General features: G+C 35.3%; 2 protein-coding genes across 2 annotated transcripts; both read left to right on the top strand.

Moving 5' to 3' along the window:
• Positions 1 to 54: 54 nt before the first annotated feature.
• Positions 55 to 2,309, top strand: LOC107475367 (GTP-binding protein At2g22870-like). The gene is given in 6 exon segments (XM_052257913.1): positions 55 to 89; positions 678 to 811; positions 902 to 935; positions 937 to 972; positions 1,529 to 1,691; positions 1,799 to 2,309. Coding segments are annotated over 6 exon segments (612 nt in total). The 3' UTR covers positions 2,009 to 2,309.
• Positions 2,310 to 16,119: 13,810 nt separating this feature from the next.
• Positions 16,120 to 20,414, top strand: LOC107475392 (uncharacterized). Its single transcript, XM_016095022.3, has 12 exons — positions 16,120 to 16,153; positions 16,606 to 16,760; positions 17,163 to 17,344; positions 17,483 to 18,097; positions 18,181 to 18,258; positions 18,373 to 18,697; positions 18,788 to 18,987; positions 19,232 to 19,308; positions 19,408 to 19,509; positions 19,652 to 19,838; positions 19,934 to 20,050; positions 20,306 to 20,414. Coding segments are annotated over exons 1-11 (2,013 nt in total). The 5' UTR covers positions 16,120 to 16,151; the 3' UTR covers positions 20,024 to 20,050; positions 20,306 to 20,414.
• Positions 20,415 to 26,765: the final 6,351 nt, after the last annotated feature.

Genomic DNA, 26,765 nt, shown 5'->3' with positions numbered 1-26,765 from the left:
CCTCCCCATTGAGAAGGAATAGCATTCCTTCCCCTTTGAGACTCAATATGCTCCATGGTGATACTAGAAGCCATACCCACAAATCACTTGTGCTCCCTCTCGAACCTTGCTCGGATACCAAATTGTCACGGCCTTGGACACACTCCAACGCTACCGTGCCGGCACTCGGACTTACTCAACCTCTTGAGCTAAGACCAAGTCAGCCTAACCCTCAATACTTAGCAAGAAAGCTAAGAATACAAGAGAACACAAGAGAAAGGAAGCTTTGGTGGAAGAACACTTTATTGCTCAAGTGTTGGTTACAAATGATTCACACCCACCCAAACTCTAACTCTTACCCCTATTTATAGCCATCCACCTCCTCAATGGATGGTTAGGATTAAATCTAATCAACGGTCCAGATTAATCATCCAGAACCTTCTTTACAAATATCTATCCTACCACAACTCTCTAAATGTTTCTAGATTATTCCATACCACTCTTTATACTTCTATATACATCTACACTCTTCTAGAATATTCCATGATCTTCTAAAGTCTTCTAGAACCTTCTAGAGTATTCCAGAACCTTCTAGGACATTCTAGAACGTTCCGGAATCATCTAGAGTATTCTCAAACACTCCAGAAAACTATACAAACACTGTTAAATATAACCTTCTAAAAATTTACCGTGACAAGTGGCAGGGCCAAGGACTGCCCCAAAGATGACCGACCTGAATTCGCCATATTAGGTCGCTCCAATGTTGGCAAGTCTTCTCTTATTAATGCCCTTGTTCACAAGAAAGAAATTGCCCTCACCTCTAAGAAACCAGGTCTTATTAATGCCCTTGTTCACAAGTCGTCTTCTTCTTCTTCTTCTTATATGTGATGTGTAGATTTAATTTGGTTTGTTGCACTTATAGGGAAGACTCAGCTTATCAATCACTTCTTGGTCAACAAAAGCATTACTCAATGTGGATTTGCCTGGTTATGGGTCAGTCACTCACTCACAGCATTACTCAATGTGTTCTAGTTTCTCTTTATGCTCCTTTATTGTGTATGTGTCTGCAATTTCAATTATTATGAAATCAAATGTGTTTATATAATATAGTACTATTTCTAAGGTGTACTTGCTAATTATAGTTGTTTCTGTTATTCGTTTTCACTGAGGGGCAAATTAACGAATTCAACACGGCAACATTATTAACTACATGTTATTAGTGTAAATTTTGCAAAGCTGATTCATTTTCCTTATTTGCTCCATAAAGGTCTCATTTGTGGGGGGAGGAGGATATTCATTTATTCTAAAACAGTGGAGCTAAGCTAGGTATCCTCCTTGCCTGACATGGTTAATAATAATTAAAGCTTCTCTAAATACTTTCGGTAGTTATGTTGCTCAACGGGCTTGCCATGTTTTCTTCAATCCATGTCCTTTTTTCCCCGTTGAGGTTCCTTTTAGGGTTGAAGGGGATTGAGCACTGTTGATTGGTGATATTGCTATTAATTAGTTTGATGGAAAAGTTTTCCTCATGTGTTTGAGTATTATGCAGCTTTGCTAAAGCGCCCGAAGCTGCTAAAATGGACTGGTGCTCGTTCACCAAGGGGTACTTTTTGAATAGAGATACCCTGGTGGCTGTCTTGCTTCTCATTGATGCAAGTGTTCCACCTCAAAAGATCGACCTGGACTGTGCGAATTGGCTCGGACGCAATAATGTATGATGCTTTTTTCATATTGAGCCCCGAAATTAATGCTGTTATATGTTGAGATTCTGAAACCTAAGTCCAAATATCATTAATGGTTAAAGCTCCATGGATTTCAGATACCAATCACTTTTGTTTTCACAAAATGTGACAAAATGAAGGTGGCAAAGGGAAAAAGGCCTGATGAGAACACAAGGGATTTTCAAGAAATAATCAGGCAAAACTACAAGATACATCCCCCTTGGATCATGACTAGCAGTGTATCTGGAATGGGCAGGGATGAGCTTCTCTTGCACATGTCACAGCTGAGAAACTACTGGGATCAGTAGAAGGAATTCTCAAATAGTCAAATCCAAATACACGTAACGCTCTACAAGAACATGCATGAGCAAGTTGAAATCACAGGAAAAGTTGCAACTTCACAGATGAATCGCGTGGAAAAGCTATGGGGTTCAATTATATACCCATGGTATTTCAGCTGGATCTTTGTTCTCCTTGAGCTGCAGCCTTATTTATGTTGACCATATATTACATGGGATCCAGCTTGAGTTGTTGCATGGTACTGGATCTTTATACGATGATTCGTTAAGTGTAGTCCTACACTCCTGCTAAATGTTTATAGGACTAGAAAATTGCAGGGAAATGCCATTTCTTTGGCTTTTATCTATGTTAGACTCTGCAACTTTTGCAATAGCTAAAGAATGTAGATGTTTTGATGTATTTTTTGAGGCAGAGATAAACAAAGCTATTGGAACTCAACAGCAGCAATAGCAATAGCCAAGGTTGTCAAACTCGCGAGTCTAAGTAAACTCGTGGAGCTGACCTAGACTCGATTCGCGAGTTAACTTGTAGACTCGTACGAATTCACTTGTTATGAAGTTTATATATATATATATATACATTAAAATAATTGCATACATTATAACAAATACTTTAAAATACACATTCAAATCTGATGGTAATCAGTGGCTAAGAGAAGGAGGGGTTGAATCTTAGTCCTTTTTTGCTTAGTAACACTTGCTGTCTTTTAGAATGCTTTGAAGAGATAGTTTTGCTTTTTGTATCGTACCTAGCCAATAGACATTTTCTTTTTGTCTCGAAACCAGGCAAGAGATATTTTTCAGTTTTGTCTCCTATCCAGCAGAAACAGAAATGGAGTAGAGGAGAGAGAGAATCACACCAAGAAATATCCTGGTTCAGCCGCTAAGTGCAATGCAGCCTACATCCAATCTCCATCACAACAATGATGGAATTTCACTATAATCTTGTAGATTACAAACACCAATTGTCCCTAAGAACTACCCTTCCTATCCGAGACAAGTCCAGAATCTATCCCCAATCTTGAACTTGACTTGGTTACCTACCAAGCTTTCAACTGCTAAGTGCTAACCCAACTTGCAAGGGAATTCCCACAGAATCATGATACACAACACATAGATGTACAAAGAACCTCTAAGACACCTATGGCTTTTTCTTTAATTTTGTACACTCTGTCTTTTTTCACTTACTGGCTTTTTCTTACAAACCTCACTGTTTGTCTTTTTCACTATGCGACTCAGACAGACAAAACTTAAAGAAAATACAAAATGAAACACATTGAAGGAGAAGAACTTCTGTTAGTTTGGGTAGCTATGAGAACTCTATGCTTTCTCTCCTTGTCTCAAGCCTTTGCTGTTCAACCTTATTATAGAAGGAGAAACCTCCAAGGTTGAAACATTCCAGTCGAGCCAACTTTTTCTTCTTCAATCAAAAAAACCGGTTCGGACAGAGAGAGAAGAGAGGGAACCGAAAGCTAAAACCAACATGCAATTACCTCTCTCTCATCCCTTCTCACCAAACTTCATCAATCTGAGCCTTCCATCTTGACTTGCTCCCCAAGAAGGATTCCTGACCCTTGATGAGTCCTTGATGCTTGACAGCTTCATCTGCTCCACTTCTACTTCTTCCTTCACGTAGCTACAGTCTCTACCTTCTGTGATGGTTGATCAAAAGTAGAAACGAGTCATACCCAATGGATCTTCTTCTCTGACCGAATTGGATCTTCTACCATTTTTAGGCATGGTGATCCTGAGTCTTCTTCACAATATCTTACCATAAGTGGTAAAGATCTCAGCCACGCCATACTGTAGATCTTCTTTTTGGAAGAGCCATCATCACATTGGCCTCTTGCTTGTCTACAGCTTCTCTGCTTCTACCTCTGATGGCTTGCTTCTTTAACCTTCTTCCTGACATAGAAGTGACCAAAAGTAGAAAGAGAAGAGAGAGAAAATTGAAAATTTTTCAATGGAATTGAAGAAAGAAATTAAAATGTAGTTTCAACTTTCCAAAACACCCCATGCCTTGTAACGTGTAAAGTAAAATGCCATCAAATCACTTACATTTTCTCTTTCATGTTACCAAGGCAATTAAAGCTAGTTAAATGAATTTGAAATCCATCAAAGAAAAGAGTGGCATCCGAGGAAAGCATGCAACATAGCTTTCTTTCTTTTTTTTTTTCGGACCAAACCTTCATTGGTCTTGTAATAGGGATTAATTGGGCTTGCTCAATAAATTCTGGCCCAACTAACATAAAGCAATTCAGCCTTAAATCTTTAAACAGTTTTGTACCAAAGGCTAAATATTACATTGGGCTTGATGTGATTTTTGGCCCAAAGAAATTTGCACAATAAAAATTATTAATCAACTAATGTGAATTAACAATTTAATAATTTTGCAATTAATTACTTTTAATAATGTTTCATCATCATCAAAATAATTTTAGAGTTTTTCAAACTTATCAATCTCCTCCTTGATGACAAATATTATTAAAAAATTGAATTGAAAGGAGTAAGGATTAAGAGTACTCCCTTTAAAGGTTTGGAATCCTCTCCCTTTCTATCTGTTACATAGCTCTCCCTTAATATGTGCCAATTTATTAAAGGAAGCATTACCTATAACATTCTTAAAACCAAGCTTGAAGCCACAATGTATTCAACATATGGAATATTAAAAGATATTGAACAGCTTGATTTTTTAGCAGAAGTGAAGTGATAATCAAAACTTGATTTGTTATCATCTAAATAATTTTCTGCTCATGATTATAAAACACAGTGTGCTAGAGTACTAACATATAAACAAGATTCAACATTTTTATATCATCATGTTCACAATTATTTTCTGCCAAGTAACCTTTTTGCTAATAATCACAATAATTCATGTTCTATGAAGTATTTTTTAAGATTTAGTGTCAACAACAAAACTTCATAAACAATGGCAATTCAGGAAAAATATTAAAGCACAACCAAAATCAGAACATGATAATGCAAAAATCAGATCATAATCCAGAAATCATAGCATAAATCATAAACCCTAGAAATTTGGAGCACCAGAACAAGGGTAATCATTAATCATTCAGATTTCAACCTCTATTTTTCAATCAATTTTGTTTTCAACTTTTCTTCCCCTTTTGTCATTAATGGGGTCCTGCAAAATAAATGAAAATAACATGCCAAGAAGCAGAATATTTGTTTTTACCACAACACAATGGTCCAGAGTATCAAAGTATAGTCAACTAAACAATTACAAAATACCAAAATAAGGAAGTAAGACAAAGAAACAGAGTTCAAAAGGTACGAGCAACTAAGAATATATCAAACATCAGAAAGATTAACATCTGAGCCAAGGGATTCGTTGTCTTCATCCGCATCAGCCATGTCCTTTTCAAAGCTATTGATCAACAAATTGATTCTCTCATGACACTTTGTCCAGGCCTTCTCATTATCATAAGCTTGTTTTTTGGCCTCTTTAGAAGATTTGATCATCAGATGAGTCATATGAGAGAATTCTTGTAGCACATCTTTGACTGAGTCGGAAAGTTTGGAAGATTTTGAGGAATGAAATTCGGTTTTACTATCTGAGGCAATAGCGCTTTTTCCCTTCTTGCCTTTCATGGCTTCAGAAATTCCTCCTCCTTTCAAAGTTGAAACTCTGTTTTCTATAGGTTCATTGAGCACATCAACATTGAAATATTCGAAAATGCATGACAAAAAAATACCATAAGGCAGGTTTGCCTTTTTATTACTGCGTACACATTCCCACATGTGACGCACCATCAAGTAAGCAAAAGAAATAGGAGATGAAGTGTGAATAGAAAATAAAACTAGGTTATCACAAACTGTTACTACCCTCTGATAAGATCCAGTCTGAGGCATCAAAATATGGTTAATGATGCAGTGAAGTAATGCTCTTACAGGACCAAGAGCCTTATGAGTCAAAACAGTCCCATCCAATGCAGAGAAGTTTTCACAAACTTGAGTGAGAGTAATCTGATAAGAGATTCCAACTTGAGAGTCCCACTTCCATATCATATATGCTGTCGGACCATCATCTTCATATCCTAGTACAGCACTGATGGTCTCTCTATTTAGAGATAGGTGCACCTTTTTGACATATGAGTGGATTGCTCCATCATGGTACATCATGTTCGCATAGAATTCGCGAACTAGATTTGGGTAAACTGGCTTACAGATCTTGAGCAGAGGAGTTCATTTGATTTTTATCAAAGAGAGTGGATTGATCAACACCTTTTTCAAATAGATTTTCCAGAGAAACCACATAAGAGGAACACAATTTGTGGTTGACTAGAACTTTGGAATGAAACTTATAAGCAACACATGAGTTGAACCTAGTCGGATCAAAATGTGAATGATTCTTGTTGAACTTGTTTTTGAAATCAAGGGAGTCCAAGTTTGGAGGCTCTCTTGTGTTACGAAGAACATAACCTTTTGCACGCTGAGAACTGCGGTCAGAAGCATGTGGAGTTGATTTCTGTGGAGGTGAAGGAGGTGGAAAGGATTGTGACTCTTCTTCTTCTTCTATCACAGGCTCCTCTTCCTTTCCAATCTTTTTGCGAGAAGAAGTTCTCTGAGCAATGACTTTTCTCCTCATTGCTTCGGTTGACTGAGAAGAAGGGGATGAAGATGAAGTAGAATGTATGTGAATGTGAGTGTGTGTTTGGAGAGTAGAAGAGAATGGGGAATTTTTAGTGGATGGGGTTCGGCTACTTCTTCTAAGAGCCAACTTCTTTTTCATGATAGACTAATGAAGAAGAAGGTGAGAAGATGAGGGGATGGCTGAATGAATTTGAGAGTGGAGAGAGGTTATAACCGTATTTAATGCTGAGTGGAAAAATGGGATAATGGATTAAAGGGTATTTAATGGTGCGGTTATCATTAAGGAAAATTTTCAAAAGTGAAAGGTAACTGAAAGATTTTTTTCTTTTAATCAAGGGAGGGAATAAATGAAAAGATTATGATTTGACAAGAACTCTCCCTCAAGATATGATGTGATATCTTTCCAAGAAGAATTATTTTAAAATTGATGAAGAACTCAAAACGTGCCAGAGTCATAGAGTGGGTCAGAAAAAGATTGGTTGGGCCCATGTCTATTTACACTTAGGTCATTCTCTCCTTGTCTTATGGCTTATTCAACACACAGCCAGATTTGTCTCTTCCCTTCCTACGAGACAAAACCATACAGAATCAGTAAAATCACAATTTATCAACAGAATTCAATTCCAACATTTGCAAACTGTTCCTTAATGAACAGAACCTATCTTCACACAAGGGTTTAGTAAATATATCAGCAAGCTGTTTTTCGGATTTCACAAATTGAATATCAATAGTACCTTTTTACACATGTTCTCTAATAAAATGATATCTAACTTCAATGTGCTTAGTTCTAGAGTGCAGAACAAGATTTTTAGAAATGTTTATTGCACTCATATTATCACAAAACAGGGGTATACTATTGAATTTCAATTTATAATCCTCTAACTGAGTTTTTAACCAAATTAATTGAGAACAACACGTAGAGGCAGATATGTATTCAGCTTCAGCTGTGGATAGAGCAACTGTGGCTTATTTCTTGCTTGACCACATGTTTAGTGAGCTTCCAAGGAAGCAACACATTCCGGATGTGCTCCTTCTATCCACCCGGTCTCCCGTATAATCTGCATCACAAAACCTACTGCACAAAAATCATCAGATTTAGGATACCATAAGCCATAATCACATGTTCCCTTAATGTATCTAATGATTCTTTTGATGGCCGAAAGATGGGATTCTTTTGGGTGAGATTGAAACTTTGAACATACACCCACACTTTGAACAATATCCGGCTTAGAGGAAGTAAGATACATGAGTGAGCCAATCATTCCTCTATACCGTGTTTCATCCACATTTTTGCCATTTTCATCCTTTTCAAGTTTAGTATTTGGATGCATTGGTGTTTCCATAGGTTTGGAATTTTCTAGGCCAAATTTGTTGATTAATTCCTTAGCATATTTTCCTTGGTAAATAAAAATGCCACTAGGAGTTTGTTTAATTTGGAGATCAAGAAAGAATGTTAGTTCTCCCATTAAACTCATTTCAAACTCACTAGTCATGAGTTTTCCAAACTCTTCACACAAGGATTCATTGGCTGATCCAAATACTATATCATCCACATAAACTTGAACAAGAAGAATATCATCATTAGATTCTTTGATAAATAAAGTAGTATCGGTGGTACCCCTTTAAAACCTATTTTTCAACAAGAAGACACTAAGCCTTTCATACCAAGCTCTGGGAGCTTGCCTAAGCCCATAAAGAGCTTTTGAAAGTTTGAAAACATGATTTGGAAATTCTTTATTTTCAAAACCGGGGGGTTGTGCCACAAATACTTCTCTATCTATAAAGCCATTAAGGAAAGCACATTTGACATCCATTTGGAACATTTTAAACCCCTTGTGGGCAGCATAGGCAAGAAGCAACCTAATTGCTTCCATTCTTGCTACCGGGGGTAAAAGACTCATCAAAATTTATACCCTCCTCTTGATCGTAACCTTGGGCCACTAATCTAGCCTTGTTACAAACAACACTACCATCCTCACCCAATTTATTTTTTAAAAATCCACTTAGTACCCGTTACCTTCTTACCATTTGGATTGGGTACAAGTGTCCAAACCAAATTCTTTTCAAATTGAGCAAGCTCCTCTTCCATGGCTTTAACCCAAGAGCGGTCTTCTAGGGCTTGCTTCACATTGTGAGGTTCCAATTGGGACAAGAAAACAACATTGCTTTGATCAACTTACTTTTTGCTTGAGGATCTAGTGGTTACACCTTGGGAAGGATCACCAATGATAAAATCATGGGGGTAACCTTTCAAAAACTTCCATTCTCTTGGCCTTTGAGGTAAGAATCTACTTTGATGAGTTTCAACAGATTGTTCTGTTCCAGATTCTCTTACTGGCTCAGGAGACAAAACTGAAATGTCTCCTCCATCCTGACGAGACATTTCTAGGCATACAGGTTCTTCACTTGGGACAGATTTGGGATTTTCTTCACTGGCTTCCTGATTGACAAAATCTTCACAACCTGCATCATCATCTAAAAGATCACTGGAAATTGAATTAGTATCACAAAAGAACACATGCATGGATTCCTCTATGGTTCTATGTTCCTTGAGGTAAATTCTATATGCTTTGCTAGTGGTAGAGTATGCAACAAACATTCCATCATAGGATTTTGGATCAAATTTTCCAAGATTTTCTTTATTGTTAAGTACAAAGCATTTGCATCAAAAAATGTGAAAATACTTAAGATTAGGTGGGATTCCTTTCCATAGCTTATAAGGAGTTTTCTTTAACCCTTTTCTAATGATAGTCCTATTCAAAATATAACAAACTGTATTTACAGCTTCAACCCACAAAAATTTTGGAACATTATTTTCACAAAACATAGCCCTAGTCATCTCTTGAAGGCTTCTATTCCTTCTTTCAACTATCCTATTTTGTTAAGGAGTTCTAGGACATGAAAAATTATGGGCAATTCCAAAATCATCACCGAATTTTTCAAAATCTTGATTTTCAAATTCTTTTCCATGATCACTTCTCAAGTGGGACATTTTCAAATCTTTTTTATTTTAAATTCTTTTACAAAGAGTTGAAAGAGCATGGAAAGCATCATTCTTATGAGCTAGGAAGAGTACCCAACTGAATCTAGAGTAGTCATCTACCATTACCAAACTATAATGTTTATCTCCTAAATTTTGAGCTCTAGTTGGACCAAAAAGATCAATGTGCAACATTTCCAATGGCCTCTTGGTAGAAATTTCATCTTTTGGTTTAAAAGAAGATTTTACTTGTTTGCCTAGTTGACAAGCATCACAAGTAATATCCTTATCAAATTTAATGTTTGGAATTCCTCTTACCAAGTTTTTCTTAACTAGCTTAGAAATTTGGTACATGCTAGCATGACCCAATTTCTTATGCCAAAGCCATTTTTCAGATTCAAGTGATGTAAAGCATGTTACTTTTTTATCTTTTAAATCCTCAAGAGTTAATCTATATACATTATTACACCTTTTAGCTTCAAATAAGATATCCCCAGAATTTTCACAAATAACTAAGCAATCCAATTTTCTAAAAATAACTTCATAACCAAGATCACATAATTGGCTAATGCTTAGTAAATTGTGTTTCAGCTCATCAACAAGTAAAACATCATTTATGAAGGAAGAGAAGCTTTTACCAACTTTTTCTACGGCCACTATCTTTCCTTTTTCATTATCACCAAAAGTGACAAACCCTCCATCATATTCGTCAAGCTTAATGAAGTAGGTTGCCTTTCCGGTAATATGCCTAGAGCATCCACTATCCATATACCACATGTTGTCCTTCCGCTTGGATGCTAGGAAAACCTACAAAATAAGCTCAAGTGACCTTAGGTATCCAAATCTTTTTGGATCCTTTAACGTCAAACCATCTTCTTTGTCCCAAGCCATTATAGTCACAAACAATTTTACAAACTTTGTTTCCAATCATTCTTTCATTAAAGAAACACTAAATAGGAAAGTGTCCATTCCGATTGCATAATCTACAAAATTTATGAGTTGCTGTTTTTACAAAGCTTATTGGGTTTTGAAACCTTACATCATTTGAAGATGATGCCATGTTTGTAAAAAAAGGTTTTTCAACAGTTTTTTCAGATTTATGAAAACCCAACCCAGCCTTATCATAAAAAGGTTTTTGACTAGTCAAGAGTTGATTTAAATTTTCTGAGCTTTGAGCAAAGTTGGCTAAGTCCTTTTTAAGCCTTTTTATCTCTTTATGCAACCACTCATTTTTTTCAAAATAATTCAGATTTGCAGTAACAAAATGGTGGTATTCACAGCTTTTAATTTGAGCTTTTAACTGCTTGTTTTCTTCAACAAGTTCAACAGCAGTTTCAGCCTCCCTTAGTTTATCTTTCAGAAAATCATTTCAGCTTTTAGAATAGCAATTTGAGACTCAAGATCTTGGTTTTCTCTTAGGAAGCATCTAATCTTTTCAAAAAGGTGATCTATCATGAGATGAAGGTCTTTAGTGTCAGGGTTAGGGAAAACTACCTGTTCCACGTGATCTGCCGTTAGGCACGTTTGAGACTTGGTTTCAGATTCTTCATCTTCATCAGAATTGTTTTCCAATTCTTCCCAAGAAGCCATGAGTCCCTTCTTCCTTCCCTTTATCGGCTTCTCTTCTTTCTTCAGTTTGGGACAATCAAATTTGAAGTGCCCAGCCTCTTTGCAATTGTAGCAGATCACTTTATTGAGATCCTTCTTCCTTGAGCTGCTTCCTCTGTTTCTTTCCTTCAGTTTCACCATTTTCCTAAATTTCTTAGCAAACAAAACAAAATCATTTTAAGAAGAGTTATCACTGGATTCATCATCTAGAGGGTTAGTAACAGATTTGAGAGCTATTCATTTCTTTTTTGTATCTTTTTTCAAATATGTGTGTTCAAAAGCAAGTAAATTTCCTCTCAAATAATCATAAGTCATGGAATCAAGACCACTACTCTCAGATATCACTATTGCCTTAGTTTCTCATTCTTTGGTAAGACTTCTCAAAATTCTCCTCACAAGCACAGATTCTGGATATGTGATCCCCATAGCATCCAAGCCATTAATGATGACGTTGAATCTTTCGAACAACTCATCTATCGTTTCTCATTCCTTCATTGAGAACATTTCATACTCTCTATTTAGCATGTCTATTCTGGTCTTCTTCACTAGAGTTGTTCATTCATGAGTGATTTGAAGTTTGTCCTAGATTTTCTTTGCTGTTGTGTATCTTAATATCCGTCGGTATTCCTCGAAGCTGATCGCATAGTTGAGCAAGTTGATAGCTTTGGCGTTGAGCTCCATCTTTTTTCTGTCTTCTTCAGTCCAGCTGGCTTCACCTTTGAGAGAGACCACACTATCAGCTCCTGTAGTGGTTGGAAATTGAGGACCTTCCAGGATTATCTTCCATAATCTGTAATCTACAGACTGAACAAAAATATTCATTCTTTTCTTCCAATAGGTGTAATTCTTTCTATTGAATAGAGGAGGTCTGTTGCTTGACTGCCCTTCTGTCAGAGTATAGGCCACCAGATTTGAGCCATTGTTATCCACCATCAGGATCTTTTCTCCAAGCTGCAAGTTGAGATCAAGCTCTGATACCAATTGATGGTGATCAATGGCTAAGAGAAGGCGGATTGAATCTTAGCCCCTTTTTGCTTAGTAACACTTGCTGCCTTTTAGAATGCTTTGAGGAGATATTTTTGCTTTTTGTCTCATATCTAGCAAAAAGACATTTTCTTTTTGTCTCGTAACCAGACAAGAGATATTTTTCAGTTTTGTCTCCTATCCAACAGAAATAGAAATGGTGTAGAGGAGAGAGAATCACACCAAGAAGTATCCTAGTTCAGCTGCTAAGTGCAATGCAGCCTACATCCAGTCTCCATCACAACAATGATGGAATTTCACTATAATCTTATAGATTATAAACACCAATTCTCCCTAGGAACTACCCTTCCTATCCGGGACAAGTCTAGAATCTATCCCCAATCCTGAACTTGACTTGGTTACCTACCAAGCTTTCAATTGCTAAGTGCTAACCCAACTTGCAAGGGGATTCCCACATAATCATGATACACAACACATAGATGTACAAAGGACCTCTAAGACACCAATGGCTTTTTCTTTAATTTTGTATACTCTGCATTTTTCTACTCACTGGATTTTTCTTACAAACCTCACTGTTTACCTTTTTCACCATGAGACTCAGACAGACAAAACTTAAAGAAAATACAAAATGAAACACATTGAAGGAGAAGAACTTTTGTTAGCTTGGGTAGCTATGAGAACTCTGTGCTTTCTCTCCTTACCTCAAGCTTTGGCTATTCACCCTTATTATAGAAGGGGAAGCCTCCAAGGTTGAAACGGTCCAGTCAAGCCAACTTCTTCTTCTTCAATCAAAAAAACCGGTTCGGACAGAGAGAGAAGAGAGGGAACCGAAAGCTAAAACCAACATGTAATTACCTCTCTCTCATCCCTTCTCATCAAACTTCATCAATCCGGGCCTTCCATCTTGACTTGCTCCCCAAGAAGGATTCCTGACCCTTGATGATTCCTTGATGCTTGACAGCTTCATCTGCTCCACTTCTGCTTCTTCCTTCACGTAGCTATAGTAGCTACCTTCTGTGATGGTTGATCAAAAGTAGAAACGAGTCATACCCAAAGAATCTTCTTCTCTAACCGAATTGGATCTTCCACCATTTTTAGGCATGGTGATCCTAAGTCTTCTTCACCACATCTTACCATAAGTGGCAAAGATCTCAGCCACGCCATACTGTAGATCTTCTTTTTGTAAGAGCCATCATCACCTTGGCCTCTTACTTGTCCATAGCTTCTCTGCTTCTACCTCTGATGGCTTACTTCTTCAACCTTCTTCCTGACATAGAAGTGAGCGAAAGTAGAGAGAGAAGAAAGAGAAAATTGAAAAGCTTTCAATGAAATTGAAGAAAGAAATTAAAATGTGTTAAGTTTTCACTTTCCAAAACCCCCATGCCTTGTAACGTGTAAAGTCAATTAATGCCATCAAATCACTTGCACTTTCTCTTTTATGTTACCAAGGCAATTAAAGCTAGTTAAATAAATTTGAAATCCATCAAAGAGAGGAGTGGCATCCGAGGAAAGCATGCAACATAGCTTTCTTTCTTTTTCATTTTTCAGACCAAACCTTCATTAGTCTTGTAACAAGGATTAATTGGGCTTGCTCAATAAATTCTAGGCCAACTAACATAAAGCAATTAAGCCTTAAATCTTTAAACAGTTTTGTACCAAAGGCTAAATATTACATTGGACTTGATGTGATTTTTGGCCCACAGAAATCTGCACAATAAAAATTATTAATCAACTAATGTGAATTAACAATTCAATAATTTTGCAATTAATTACTTTTAATAATGTTTGATCATCGTCAAAATAATTTTAAAGTTTTTCAAACTCATCAAAATCCTTTATAATTATTCTTATACAAATACAACATAGAATACACAAAATTAAAAATTCTAAATCTGTAATACTAAATCTTTAATTGAATATTGAACAATATCAAATAATCAAATTAACTCTAATCAAAATAATTAATTACTAATCAGCCATGAATGGATAAACCATTTGGCCATCTAACATAAACGATAAGCAATAGGCTAAAATTAAAAGCAATAAAATTTAAAAAGAAAAAAAAACTAAATCAAGAAGCAAAGGCTCAAAGAAAGGGCAAAAGGCATACAAAAAATAGATGATACAGAAGAAAAGAAGGGACAAAGTCCCAACAACAGCAGATTGAAAACAAGGGTGCAGCAAACAGCGGTGGTAAGGGAGCAGCAACACGTAACGACAGCGACAAATAGTCATGAATTTCACGACGGTGCAAACCAGAGTAGAGATAGGACTGTAGGGGAAGTAGTCAAACTCGTGAACAGTGATAGTACGATGGAGTTGCAGATAGTGGAGATGTGAAGAAATACAAAGCAGAGGGCAACATAGATAAAATTCACAAAGAATATGGTGCGAATCAGAGCAGAGGTAGCAGTGAACAACGGCAGCTCGACGGGGAACGGCGACTGCGGCAGAACATGGAGAAAGTGAGACTTGAGAGAAACGACGCAGATGAGTGAAATGGTGCTAATCAGAGCAGAGGTAGTAGACGCAGGTGAACAACGGCAGCTCGATGGGGAACGGCGACTGCGGCAGAACATGGAAAAAGTGAGACTTGAGAGAAACGACGCAGATGAGTGAGTTGTGAGTGAATTTTCTTTCATTCTTTGGGAGTGTTATCGTAACTCTAATTAAAAAAAGTATTTTTTTTGTTTCAAAATGATGCTCTTTTGAGAAAAAATGAAGAAAAACATAAACTCACTAACTTGGTCCTAAACTCACGAGTTTGTCCGAGTTTGATCGAGTCTAGCCGAATTTATTCAGAATAGAGCGTATGTTCGAGTCAACTCGATTCCATATCTAAACTCGTAAACTCGTACGAATTTACGAATTAACTCGTGAATTTGATAACAATGACAATAGCAACTGTCACTGCAATCATAAACTAAAACCTTGGTCAGCATCAACAATAAAAAACTTAAATATCGTATTGAACAGAAGTATCAAAAGGGTATTTTAAGAAGAAACTTTTAATTTTGACTAGAAGATTAAAATAAAATAAAATAAAATTTTTATGATAAAAATAGAACATTTTAAGTATTAGGAATGAAATTAGAACTTAATTCAAATGTTAACATTGTTTTACGTGAATAGTGTGTCAAAACAAATCCTATTTATATCGTTCAAATGCATGTCAAAAAAAATGGTCAAATGTAAGCATCTAATTGACTTAGGTGGCTTGATAATCATTCTTAAACAAAATTAGTTCCAAGAACATTTTAGATTAGACTAATCTAATTTGAGATAGATTAATGAGACCATCGAATTTCAGATTTTTTTTTTTTTTGTGGTAAGTGCAAATTGCAAAATAAAACAAAAACTACGTGTGCTGAGCACAATCAACGAATTATTTTACCAATAGTTTGTGTTGGTAAGTGGTAACATAAGATATCAATGCTATTCACAAAAATAATGCCAAATCCATGCTAAGCATAAACAATATATGAACCGTCCATATATTTTTTATTTTGATTTTTATAAAAATTATCATTAACATTAAAAAGTCAATATGTTTTCTATTTTCTTTTTTTTCCTATCAAAATGCATGTTTTTGAATATTTCTTATAGTAATCATAAATAAAATGTGATGAATGTGAAATGAAGGTTCTCCATAGCCTTCCCTTTCGTAATTGAGTTTTATTTTATATTTTGTAAATTGAGTTTTAAAACATAAAATACTTTAAAAATTAGAAAAAAAAATTAATTTTTTTAAGTAATCTAAATCAAACTAGCCAAACTTACTACCGTTAAAAGTATATTTCTAAAGATAGGTAAAATTTACCATAACACCACTCACACAAAAAATATTCACCAGGGGTGTTTTATTTATTTTTACATTTCACCATTTCCTATATAAACCGTTCCTCATATTTGTTGCTTCGTGATATTTACAAAAATCTTTGTCTCTACTTCACAAGTATCTCTCTCATTATGTTAGTTTAATTCTCTTTCTTACTGATCATATAGAAACTTATAAAATTCATAACATTTTTTATTTAATGACTTTCATGATTACTTGTACTTTGCAAATACAGTGATAGGAATGAATGATAATGATACTGATAATGTGACTTTCTTGATTACTTAAACAAAATCTTAGCTGCAATGTCAATATAGTTCTGTAAGATGATTAGTGTGATTTATTAGTCTTATGTTTCAATCTTTTGGTCTAGTGAATAGTGATATTTGTGAAGGTTCTCTCTTTTATTCAAAAAAATAAAAAATAAAAAACAAAGCTTTATAATTGATAATTGATAACTTACACTTACATAATGCACTGAAGGTGTTTGAACTTTTGCTCATTTGAATGATACATATCTTTTGTGCACTTGATCATGCCATTCATTATTGTTAGTGAAAAAAATCTTTTCTCCTCCTATACCAGGATGGGTGCAGGTAGGAAAACACAACCTGTTGGTCCACCATATTCAGAGATCAGTTTTCCATTCTGTCGAAATCTAAGGAAGAATCAACTTGGTGGTGTCATATTTGGTTGCAAGAACAGTACATTGAAAGAATGCTTATCTAAACAACTCTTTGGTTAGTCTTTTTTGCAACCGTTTGATTTTTATTGTATTCTTTGTAATAGATACTAGTAGCAATTGAGATGTGATATTTATACTCTTGTATCCTAAGTCATGTGTCGACTTGGTATGTGTGTAAACAATGAGTGTACAAAACAATTCTATAGCGATTAGTGTGAGCAATACTATTCTACATTTGAAAATTGACATCATGTTGTTGTGTTCATACAAGTCTTCATCCAGCACTAGTACCTTTAACTTAAATTCTATTAGAGCTTGAAACTAGTATGATCAATATCATAAAATTGTTTTTATCAAGGATATTGACAAATCTCAAAGAATTATAGTGACTTCCCCTGAATTTAAATGTGAGTTGCTTATGTTATCTTCTGCTTATCGGAATTTTTATTTGTTGCAGGCTTACCAGCTCTGCATTATTTCTATGTGAAGAACATTGAACCTGGGTTGCCACTGTTTTTGTTCAACTATAGTGATAGGAAGATTCATGGTATTTTTGAGGCAGCTAGCAAAGGACAAATGTATATTGATCACCATGCTTGGTCTGTGGATTGTTCAGAGATAACACAATATCCTGCACAGGTAGACTTGCTATCTAATTAACTGCTAAAAACTTGTTAATATGGATTAGGATAATGCTTATATGACTAAAGATGATAGTGATCATGATTTGTCAAAAAGGCCTTTAGATTAAGTACTTTCTTGTTTGATAATGTTAAGGTGAAAGTTCGCGTCCGACTTCAGTGCCAGCCATTGTCTGAAGATAGATTTGGACAAATAATCAAAGAAAACTACTTCAGTCGTAACCATTTCTGGTTTGAGCTAGACCATATACAAGCAAACAAGCTGAACTCTCTACTAGTGTTTTCAGCATTTGCACCTGCTACTCCTTCGCCGCAGAGTATGAAGTGGAGGGCAGTACCTCAACCTCTTCCATCACATGAAACTCCTCCAAAGAAAGGTGAATCATTCGAAATGCCTGAATCGGAGGCAGAGCATTTTACTGATTCGAGTGGAACAAACTCCATCGAGATAACTTCTTCCTTAGATGGAGATGATCAATTGGATACTCACATAGCTGTGAATGAGGTAAAAGAGGATGAAAAAGACCTTGTACACATGAAGCTAAAGGAATTGTCTCTTGGCCGCGAAATTCAAGACCTCTCTTCGCCGGACAATCCAAATGCAGCTCCCAATAACAACCCAAATGTCAATGAGGATGAGAATAATAATCAGTTCTCTGTCAAAAAGAGTGATCAAGAGGTTCCACCTGAAGTAGAGAAGAATGAAGAGAGTTTAAGCCCTCCGCTTGAGTATCAACAGTCGATAGAGCAGGTGGTTTAGATTGATGAAAGGAAATATCTTTACTGGTATAAACTACTTTTGTTTGCATGTAACTAACTTTAGTACTCTTGTAGATGAAGCAAGAGTTTGAAGAGCTGGCAACTTTCAAGAAAATGCAAACTCAGAAGAGTAGTTACCTTGAACGGAAGCTGGTACTCTTCCATATTATAGATACTGCCATATAATCAATATCTCGAAGTAGTCTTAGTCTATGTAATTGCACTCAGTTCCATTTTTTCATACTATTTATTTATGTATCTTTTCAGATTGAGGCGACATTGGAAATTCAGCATTTAAAAGATCGTTGTATAATGCTAGAATCTGCATGTAATCTTCCTCTAGCACCTGTTGAGAAGATAGCCATTGAATCATCTGAGGAGATGCACTTAGACAATAGAGAGTCATTGTTTCTAATAGGAGGTTTCGATGGAGAATCATGGTTATCAGCTATGGATTTGTATTGGCCTTCCCAGAATGTGGTCAAGTCTCTTAAGCCTATGAGCATAGTTCGCTCATATTCTTCGGTAGTAAAGTTAAATGGTGAAATTTATGTTTTCGGTGGTGGAGATGGTAATGTCTGGTATGACACAGGTGCGAGAACTTTTCCTAGCTTTCTAAATTGTGATTTTACACGGGGATGAATTGTTTTTCTAATCATTTTTATCTTCTATGCATATGTAGTTGAATCATACAGTCCATTCCACAACGAGTGGACTTCACGTCCTTCTTTGAATCAGAAGAAAGGATGCTTGGCTGGAGCTGCCTTGAGTGACAAGATATTTTCAGTTGGTGGTGGCGATGGAGATAGCTGTTTTTCAGACGTTGAGATGCTTGATTTGGAAGTTGGACGGTGGATTTCAACACGTTCAATGCTGCATAAGGTAAAGTTCATTGGCTTATTGGTGCATATAAGATCCGGATGTGAAAGATTATTTTGGGAAAACCAAATGATAGGTATCTCAAGGCTTGTATTAGCATAAGATATGACAGTTTAGGCATCTTTTCAGGGATTATAGTTTATCATTATCCATATCATTATGTCATCTTATACTCCATATCCATGAATTAATATGTAATTATGTATCACCCAATTAAATGGTCATTTGTAATCTGTTGTATTTCCAGAGATTTGCAGTTGCTGCTGCAGAACTCAATGGTGCATTATATGTTACTGGTGGTTATAATGGAGTTGATTATTTGAAGTAAGATTTTGGGTTCATTTCTGCTTCTTTTATCATATCAATAATAGATATTATATTTTCTTAATGTATTAGTAGAGTGACCCTTCTCAATAATTTTAGGTCTGCTGAAAGATTTGATCCTAGGGAACATTCATGGACCAAAATACCAGACATGAATACAAGGCGGGGCTGCCACTCCATGGTTGTGTTGAATGGGAAATTGTGAGTTCAACTTTTTTATTACCTTCAATTTTGATTTTGCTGATCTGTTTAAGACTTGCACTAGTTTCTTTCCTAGTAACAACCTATGTGACTAATTTTGCTCTGTTATGATTTATGAACTACTTATCCATTCACCTTGTAGGCATGCACTTGGTGGCTTTGATGGAAGCACAATGGTGTCGAGCATTGAAGTGTTTGATCCTCGTCGCGAAGCATGGATAACCGGGGAACAAATGAATCAACCTAGGGGATATTTTGCTGCTGCTGTTGTTAAAGAAACTATACATGTAATTGGGGGAGTCAAGGTTGGAGAGAACATCGTAGAAAGGGTAAATTTGTTTACTAACACTACTCTTAATTGTAATTCATTGGTACCTGTTCTATGCTGTGCTAATTGAATGTGTCTATGTATAATCATGGGCAGGTTGAGAATTATAAGGAGGATAAAGGATGGCAAGAAACTTGCACAAAAATGGTTGGAAAAAGGTGTTTCTGTTCGGCTATTGCCCTTTAGGCAGCACAACAAAAGGTTATACAAGAGGTAACTTTCTAATGATATCATGTAAAAGTTCTTCATAAGCATTTTTATCTGATCAAAAATGAATATTTATTTATCCTTAACTCTAGATTGTCACCTATATAAAAATGTATAAGCATTTATTTATTGTTTCTTCTGTAATGCATAAAATATTCAACCATTGAAAATTGGATTTTTGCAATGCAGCAAAATACTAATGTAAATTTGGTTACTCAATCAACTAGGCCTGACTTAGTTAATGTTATTTGTATCTTGCAGTTTTCTAAGTCAACACGGGTGAATTATGCTTTTTGGTGATAGCTATGCATAGCCTAATTAATTAAGCCCATATTAGCATCTTACTGAGCTAATTCTCTAAGTAATAAGCACTACTATATTAAACAAAGTATAAAGTCTATCAAATAACTATATATTTTATAATTGAGTTAGTTTGAGGATTAAATAATTAAAACTTGATGAATTTTCGTAAAACTCTAGAAAAATAAATAATATTATTAAATAATTGTTGAAAATTCTAGAACTTACAACAATTCAAAGGACATGAATAATTTGTAATCTAACTATACCAGTTAATAAAATTATGCTCCACTTTAATTTAAGTAATGTATCTTAAAGCCAATTATGGCAGCCTAATGGTTTATAGACTTTTATGATCATTTAGACATTGTTTAATTAGAGAGCGTTAGAGATATAATTATTAATATTACATTTTTTTATTTGTTTAAATTTTGATATAAATAGTTTTTTTCTTTATTTCTTTTCAACTAAATAAAGAAATAAAGAAAGTTTATAGTTTAAATTTTGATTCACTTGTATAGTTATATTATATCCCGAGTAATATTTCAAATTAGTTTTGAAAGCATTTTTATTTGTATAATTTAATTCTCAATAAATTTTAATCATCAAATTAGTTCTTAATTTTTTTATTTTGTTAGATATATCAATTTTTATTACTTCAAATTTTGGTAGAAAGTTAAAGGATTAATCTTAGTATACAAGCAATTAGCATTTACAAGTCTTACAAGTGCGGAACTTACTAAAATCCTAAACGCTCTCCAATTCATACGTACAAGTCACGCGCTATATAACAGAATTTAGTTTCAATCAAAATCAATGAACGCGTGAATATCTCTCTTCCAATCTTCAAAAGATTTCCTTACCTTCTTCGAATCTCTTGCCAAGTTTCTTCGTTCTCATTCTCGCGTTCTCCCCTAGTCTTTTGGATCCTTTTTCTTCTGCGTTTATCACTTCTTTGGTCTTCGTCATTCACTTGAGTTTTAGGAACTGTAACGCTAACTTCGTTTTATTTCGATTTTCTAGTTTTTGAAATCAAAATTTGAAATCCTTTTAAAGATAATGGATGATTCAACCTCAGATTGTCAGTCCAATCACAGCGAAGTGGATTCAATCTCAGATTGTCAGCTCAATCACGGTGAAGTGGATTTTAAATTTGAATCGAACGAAGTTCCTGAGGTTTGATTTAGTTTCAGTTAATTATGATTGTCTAGCTGAATAATTCGTGAACCTAGACTGTGAAATTAATGCGTGAACATAATATGTAGATTGAATCTAATGTATTAGTTTTGATTAATTATCTGCAATTTATAGCAGATGCTCGGGTATAAATCAGAACTTTTTGGGTGTATTTTTAGGGAGATTTGGGTGTATTTTAGGGAAGCTTGGGTGTATTTACAGTTTATGGTTTTTCTTGTTATTTTTAATTGACTTGTTGTCATTCGGGTGTATATCAGGAGTCCTTGGGTGTATGTTACTTTGATTGTTATTTTTTTTATAAGGTGCAGAAATTCTATAGTATTTTATTATTTTTAACATGTTATATTTTGCAGCCTCTCTGTGTTGTTGATGAGCAACTTATTCCCAAGGTTGGAATGACTTTTAAAAACCTTGAAGATGCTGCAAAATTTTACAAGGACTATGCCAATGCTGTAGGTTTTTCTACAAGAGTTCGGAGTACAAATAAAAAAAGTGTATAATTACAGAATATGGGTGTAAACCATAGTTTTTCTTGGGTGTATTTGTGAACTTTCTTGTGTTTGACATTTTACATATATATATATTTCAGAATCTGATGTTTATGTTATAAATTATTGTTTATTTTTTTTATTATGGTATAGGGTTTAGGATTTAGAGTTTAGGGTTTAATGGTTTAAGGGTTTACGGGTTTAAGGGCTTAGAGGCTTAGGATTTAGGGTTTAGAATTTTAAAGGTTTAGGGATAAAGCATTAGGGGATAGAAGTCTGGTGTATATTTAACTTTTCTTGGGTGTAAGATGAGATCTTATGGGTGTAAAAATCAATAATTTGGGTGGTTTAGGGTTTAGGATTTAGGGTTTAGGTTTTTAGCGGCTTTAGGGTTTAGGGTATAGGATTTTAAGGGTTTAGGAATAAAGCATCATGGGATAGAAGTCTGGTGTATATTTAACTTTTTTTTTTGGTGTAAAATGAGATCTTATGGGTGTAAAAATCAATGATTTGGGTATAGTAGGTTGGGTGGTTTAGGGTTTAGGTTTTTAGGGTTTAGGGTTTAGGGTTTAGCGTTTTAGGATTTTAGGGTTTAGGGTTTTAGGTTTTAGGTTTTAGGGTTTATGGTTTAATTTTTAGGGTTTAGGGTTTAGGGTTTAGGATTTAGGGTTTAGTGTTTAGGGTTTATAGTTTAGGATTTAGGTTTTTAGGGTTTAGGGTTTTAGGGATAAATCATTAGGGGGGATAGATGTTTTGGTGTATAATCAACATTTTTTGGGTGTAAAATGTCAGGTTATGGGTATATATTTGGTTTGATGTTTTCCTTCATATTATAGTACCTGTAAATCAGACATTTTGAATACACCAGAGAGAGTTTAATTATGGAAAAAAATTTACTTATAATTGGATCAAATATATTTACAGCATGTGTTCAATTTCTTACAAGAGTATATAACAGTTACATTAATCAGTGACAATATCATTAGAATCTATCTGACAAAATGGACTCAATAACAATGAGGATGGCCTGGACAGTCTTATTGCATCACTTCTTCTCGCTCATATTTCTGAATTTCTCACTCAACAGATGAGTTGCACACTTTAGGTCCTTGGTTTGCTGTAAACAAAGCAAAATTAGAGTTAGATATATTTCTATTATGAAAAACTGATTTGATCGAAGACATATATTTGTTCTTACATTTTTTTCAGCTTAGTTTTTGCCTTCCATTTTTACTGCAATGAAAAATACACCCATAGATATCAGTCAGATACACCCATAGATCAACCATATACACGCAAACCGATTTTATAAGTATTTAATGAGATCAGTTCAATTGACTCAAACAACGATAAATATACAAGTTCAAGCAATATTACAATGTCAAGCAATATACACCCAAGGACAAGCAGTATTAGAACATTTGCAACAGTTGACTATGTTAAATTATATGAGTTCAAAAATATATACCCAACAAATTATGCCATATACACCCAACAATCAACCATATACATCCAACACATTACGCCATATACACCCAACAAATTACTCAATATACACACAAAAATCAGTTAGAAGAAGAACTAGAACAAGAAGAACAGTAAAAGCTAGAGCAAGATGAACGGTAAAAACTTAGATAAGGCACATACACCCAAACCGATTCATAAGCATTTAATTAGATCAGTTAAAAATTATGTTCAATTCAATGAAACATGGATAAATATACAAGCTCTAACAATATTACAATGTCAAGCAATAATATACACCCAAGGACAAGCAATATTAGAACAGTTGCAACAGTTGATTATATTATATGATATGCATTCAGAAATATACACCCAGCAAATTACGCCGTATACACCCAACAATCAACCATATACACCCAACACATTACGCCATATACACCCAACAATCAACCATATACACCCATACAAATTACTCCATATACACCCAATAAATTAAACAATATACAGTGAAAAATCAGTTACGAGAAGAACTAGAACAAGAAGAACAGTAAAACCTAGAACCACTTTGAAGAACAGTAAAACCTAGAGGAACTTAAAAGAAGAGTAAAACCTAGAATAAGAAGAACAGTAAAAACAGTGATATGATGTTGAGTTAAGAAATTAACTAAATAAATTAGTGATGACAAACATTATTTTTGGACAAAATAAATAATTAGTGTTGATCAATTTTAATGGCATATTACTAATTATTTATTTCATATTGCAGGCCAAATTCATTTAAGCAGCCCAAATGGTAGAAAGACAATATAGCAAGGCTGATGGGTAAAGCCCAAACAAAAGCAAAAGATAGAAGACAAAGAAATCAGATGGGCCAAACGGGTTACATGAACCAAACCGATCCAAGCCCGAATTAATTTTCAATTTCCACCATATTACTCCAACCAAAGCAACGTTCCCCTCCTCTCAAATCAAGTCAAATCAAACCTTCAGAAAAGTAAGAAAGAGAAAGAGCTTCTTCACCAAACTAAACACCAAAGAAGCAAAAGAGAGAAAGGTTAAAGCTTGACACACAGAAATTTAATCAGAAAATCCAAACCAAATCAAGCTTAAGTTAAAGGTAATCCATCTCATTTTGCTTGCATCAAATCTTCTTCTCTTCTTCCCAACTCTCTGCAATATCCGAAAATGGCATTCAAGGAAAAAGTGGTTCTCTGCCCTATTCTGTTTCACATCTACGGTCACAAGTGATACTTGGGGACCAAGTAGCTTTTCTATGGCTAAGATCAAGTTGACCATGAGAAGATTTCTATGGTTACTGCTTTGTGGCTTTCGGTCAAGATGAGGAAGTCAGAGGGAAAGTTTCTACTCTGAGGATTAAGGAGAAAAAGTGAATCTGTAGTTGGTGAAGCTCAAGGCTCAAGATGTTGACCTTGGAAGAAGGACCCAGCAACATGCAAGGAGTTAAAAGAAGTTTTTCTGTTCATTCAGAACCAAGGAGAGAAAACCAGAGTTTGAAAGTTCTGTTCTGAGAAGAGCTCTTTGAAGAAGTTCAACTAACTGGACAGTGTAACCTAATCAAAGGTGCATTCCGCCAATATGAAGAACTGAATCAGAGGCTTGCTAATCTGATTTTTCGCATAGCACAGAGGCTGTTGATGAAGTCAATCTCCTTCATGTTTTACTGATTGTGATGTATTTTTCTAAGCTTATCTTTCTGTAATTTCTTGAGAGAAAAGGCATTGTGAGAAAGCTTGAGAAAAAGCCAAGAGTTGAAAAAGGCTGAGAGATACACTTTAGAAAAAAGTCTAGAGTTATTTTCAGATTTCTTTAGGTTGATTAAGTGTCTTGTATCTTGTACCTGAAAGGTATCCCTTTCTTAGTTGGGTTAGCACTAAGAGGTATAGTTAGGTATTAGCATAACCAATGTCAAGTTAGGTTAGAACTTGAGTGTGATAGGATTGGGTCAATCCTGTGTTATTGGTGTATGTAATACTGTTAACTATAGTGAAATTCTTCCATAGTTGTGGAGGAGACTGGATGTAGGTTGCATAGCACAAGGCAACCGAACCAGGATACTTGCTGGTGTTAGCTTTTCTCTTCTCTGCTGTGTTCTGTTTTCTGATATTCATGAGACAAATAAATTGTCTCATAAATTTCCGCTGCTGAGTTCAAACAGAATCAAAACTGCAAAGTTATTTTAAAAGGGCAATAACAGCAACTAACAAGGAAGGCATAGATTCAACCCCCATTCTCTAAGCCTACCACAACCTTCAATTGGTATCAGGAGCTAAGGTCTCAAGAATCAAGCTTAACCGCTTGGAGCAAAGATCCAATGGCGAACAACTTGGGCACAACCACAGTTGCTTACACTCTCACTGAAGGCCAGTCAAACAACCGGCCACCTTTCTTCAACGGGAAGAACTATTCCTACTGGAAAGAAAGGATAAGGATCTTCATCCAATCCATTGACTACAACTTATGGAAGATCGTTGTGAGCGGTCCAAAGATCCCAACAAAAACAAGTGCTGATGGAGTGGTGACTCCAAAAGAAGAAGCTGAATGGAATGAAGATGACAAGAAAAAGATAGAGCTGAACGCAAAAGCAATCAACCTTCTTCACTGTGCTATCAGCTTTGAAGAGTACCGGAAGGTGTCTAGATGCAAGACAGCCAAAGAAATCTGGGAAAAACTCCAAGTTACACATGAAGGCACCAAACAAGTCAAAGAAACGAGGATTGATATGCTGCGAAAAGAGTACGAGATGTTTAGCATGAAGGATGGAGAAAGCATTGATGAAGCCTTTGAGAGATTCTCAATAATAATCAACAACCTTGATGCTATGGGTACAAACTATGCAGAACAAAACTTGGTGAGAAAACTCCTTAGAAGCCTCACAAAAAAGTGGGAAAACACTGCCACTGTCCTAACCGAGAGTAACAACATAAGTCCTATAACCTATGATGAGCTGAGAGGAAAACTCCTTGCCTAAAGAAGCCACACACACAAACACAGACTCAAAGAAAAAGGGAATAGCCCTCAAGTCACAAATAGAACCAAAAGAGAGTGAGTCTAGTGATGGTATTTTAGATGACGAGCTTTTGTTTTTTGCTAAGAGATTTAGAAGAATGATGAAGAGCAAGGGCAAATACAAAGGTTCAAGTTCAAAGGAGCACAAAATAGACTTGAGCAAGGTGACGTGTCATCATTGCAAGGAAACTGGACACTTCAAGTCAAACTGCCCAAAGCTCAAAAAGGAGGACAAAGGAAAGAAG

The sequence above is a fragment of the Arachis duranensis genome, chromosome 2 (genome assembly GCF_000817695.3).
Source record: "Arachis duranensis cultivar V14167 chromosome 2, aradu.V14167.gnm2.J7QH, whole genome shotgun sequence".
Taxonomy (NCBI): Eukaryota; Viridiplantae; Streptophyta; class Magnoliopsida; order Fabales; family Fabaceae; genus Arachis; species Arachis duranensis.
This window is presented reverse-complemented; position numbering and strand designations above follow the sequence as displayed.